Source organism: Aythya ferina, assembly GCF_964211825.1.
Source record: "Aythya ferina genome assembly, chromosome: 32".
NCBI lineage: Eukaryota > Metazoa > Chordata > Aves > Anseriformes > Anatidae > Aythya > Aythya ferina.
Window position 1 is genome coordinate 1,805,195 of NC_140329.1, and position 2,049 is coordinate 1,807,243.

The following is a 2,049-nucleotide window of genomic DNA, read 5'->3' on the forward strand; positions in this document are numbered from 1 at the left end:
TGCTGCCCGTGGGGGAGCCAGGTTGGAGCAGTTTTCTCCTGAGGGATGGACCCCGTGCTACGGACCCATATCTGGAGCAGTTCTGGAAGAGCTGCTGCCTGTGGGAAGCCCACGCTGGATCCGTTCAGCAAGGACTGCATCCCGTGGGTGGGACCCCACAGCACAGGGGATGAGAGTGACCGAGAAGGAGCGGCAGAGAAGACGTGCTGTAGACTGACCATAACCCCCATTCCCCGTTCCCTTGCGCCACTCAGGGGGAGGAAGTGGAAGAGGGTGGATGGGGGGGGGGAAGGTGCTTTTGGTTTCTTTCCTTTGTTTCTCACTTCTCTACCTTGTTAGTGATGAGCAATAAATCTTACTATCTCCTTATGCCGAGTGTGTCTTGCCCGTTACAATAATTATTGCGTGATTTTCTCGTCCTTATCTCAACCCTTGAGCCCTTTTCACATCTTTTCTCCCCATTTCTCTTTGAGGAGGGGGAGTGAGAGAGCGGCTGTGGTGGAGCTCGGCTGCCCACTCGAGCGGAACCACGACACTCTTTTAGGAGGGAAATAGAATAATGAACCAAAATGAAGAATGTTACTTCTAAGTGAACAAAATTACTCAGGATATTAGTGGAAACTAACAGCAACACAAGATCAAAGAATTGGCATGGCCTATCATGAGTAACGTTTTCAGTTGTTTTCAGAAGAAGAGAGGCAAGAATATTATTGGTTATGAAAAACACCTGCCCATCAGTTTCCATATGGCATTCTTGAGCTCCTGGCTCCTCATGCTGTAGATGAGGGGGTTCACTGCTGGAGGCACAACTGCATACAGGACTGCGAGCACCAGGTCCAGGGATGGTGAAGAGATGGATGGGGGCTTCAGCTGGGCAAACATGATGGTGCTCATAAAGAGGGAAACCACAGCCAGGTGAGGGAGGCATGTGGAAAAGGCTTTGTGCCGTCCCTGCTGCGAGGGGATCCTCAGCACAGCCCTGAAGATCTGCACATAGGACAGAGCAATGAAAACAAAACAACCCCCAAAAAGAAAAGCAGTAAGCACAAGAACTTGAACTTCCCTTAGGTAGGAGTCTGAGCAGGAGAGCTTGAGGATCTGGGGGATTTCACAGAAGAACTGGTTGAGGGTATTGCCATTGCAGAGAGGCAGTGAAAATGTATTGGCAGTATGCAGCACAGCGTGGAGAAAGCCACTGCCCCAGGCAGCTGCTGCCATGTTGGCACAGGCTCTGCTGCTCAGGAGAGTCCTGTAGTACAGGGGCTTGCAGATGGCGATGTAGCGGTCGTAGGCCATGACGGTGAGAAGAGATAATTCTGATGAAATCAAAAAGACTAGCAAAAAGACCTGTGCAGCACATCCTGGGTAGGAAATGACCCTGGCATCCCAGAGGAAATTGGCCATGGCTTTGGGGACAGAAGTGGAGATGGAGCCCAGATCGAGGAGGGCAAGGTTGAGGAGGAAGAAGTACATGGGGGTGTGGAGGCGGTGGTCGCAGGCTATGGCAGTGAGGATGAGGCCGTTGCCCAGGAGGGCAGCCAGGTAGATGCCCAGGAAGAGCGCGAAGTGCAGGAGCTGCAGCTCGCGCGTGTCTGCGAATGCCAACAGGAGGAACTCACTCACAGAGCTGCTGTTGGGCATTTGCTCATTTTGGGCATGGGGTCCTGCGAATGCCAGCAGGAGTAACTCGGTGATAGAGCTGCTGTTACACATTTATTGCCCCTGGGCAAGGTAGTCTGTCCAGAAGAAGAAATGACATTGTAAAATTTAAGGACTTCTCTGACCAAAATACTTTGCACGTCTCATAGAACAGTCACACACAACACATTCTTTCCCATTCCTTTCACAGGAAGAGCTTTCTGCAGCTGCTTGGCTTACCTCTGCTTGATGCTCTGAGGGTGCCACAAGAGGCAGGGGGCTGTGCTGTGGGCTCTGCAGCAGTCAGTCCTGGTCTACAGCAACAGGTAAAAGGAAATCTGCAGTGATCTGAGAAGTGCACAGGCCAGGGACATGTCCCTGTTGGCGGGACATGAGGAGAAGGTCAAATAA

At 51.7% G+C, this 2,049-nt stretch overlaps 1 protein-coding gene across 1 annotated transcript; it reads right to left on the minus strand.

Annotated features, from left to right (window-relative positions):
- Nucleotides 1-714: 714 nt before the first annotated feature.
- LOC311425630 (olfactory receptor 14C36-like) lies at nucleotides 715-1,641 on the minus strand (the record flags this gene model as incomplete). Its single annotated transcript, XM_084501570.1, has 1 exon — nucleotides 715-1,641. One exon carries the CDS (start codon nucleotides 1,639-1,641, stop codon nucleotides 715-717), a length of 927 nt encoding a protein of 308 aa, XP_084357696.1.
- Nucleotides 1,642-2,049: the final 408 nt, after the last annotated feature.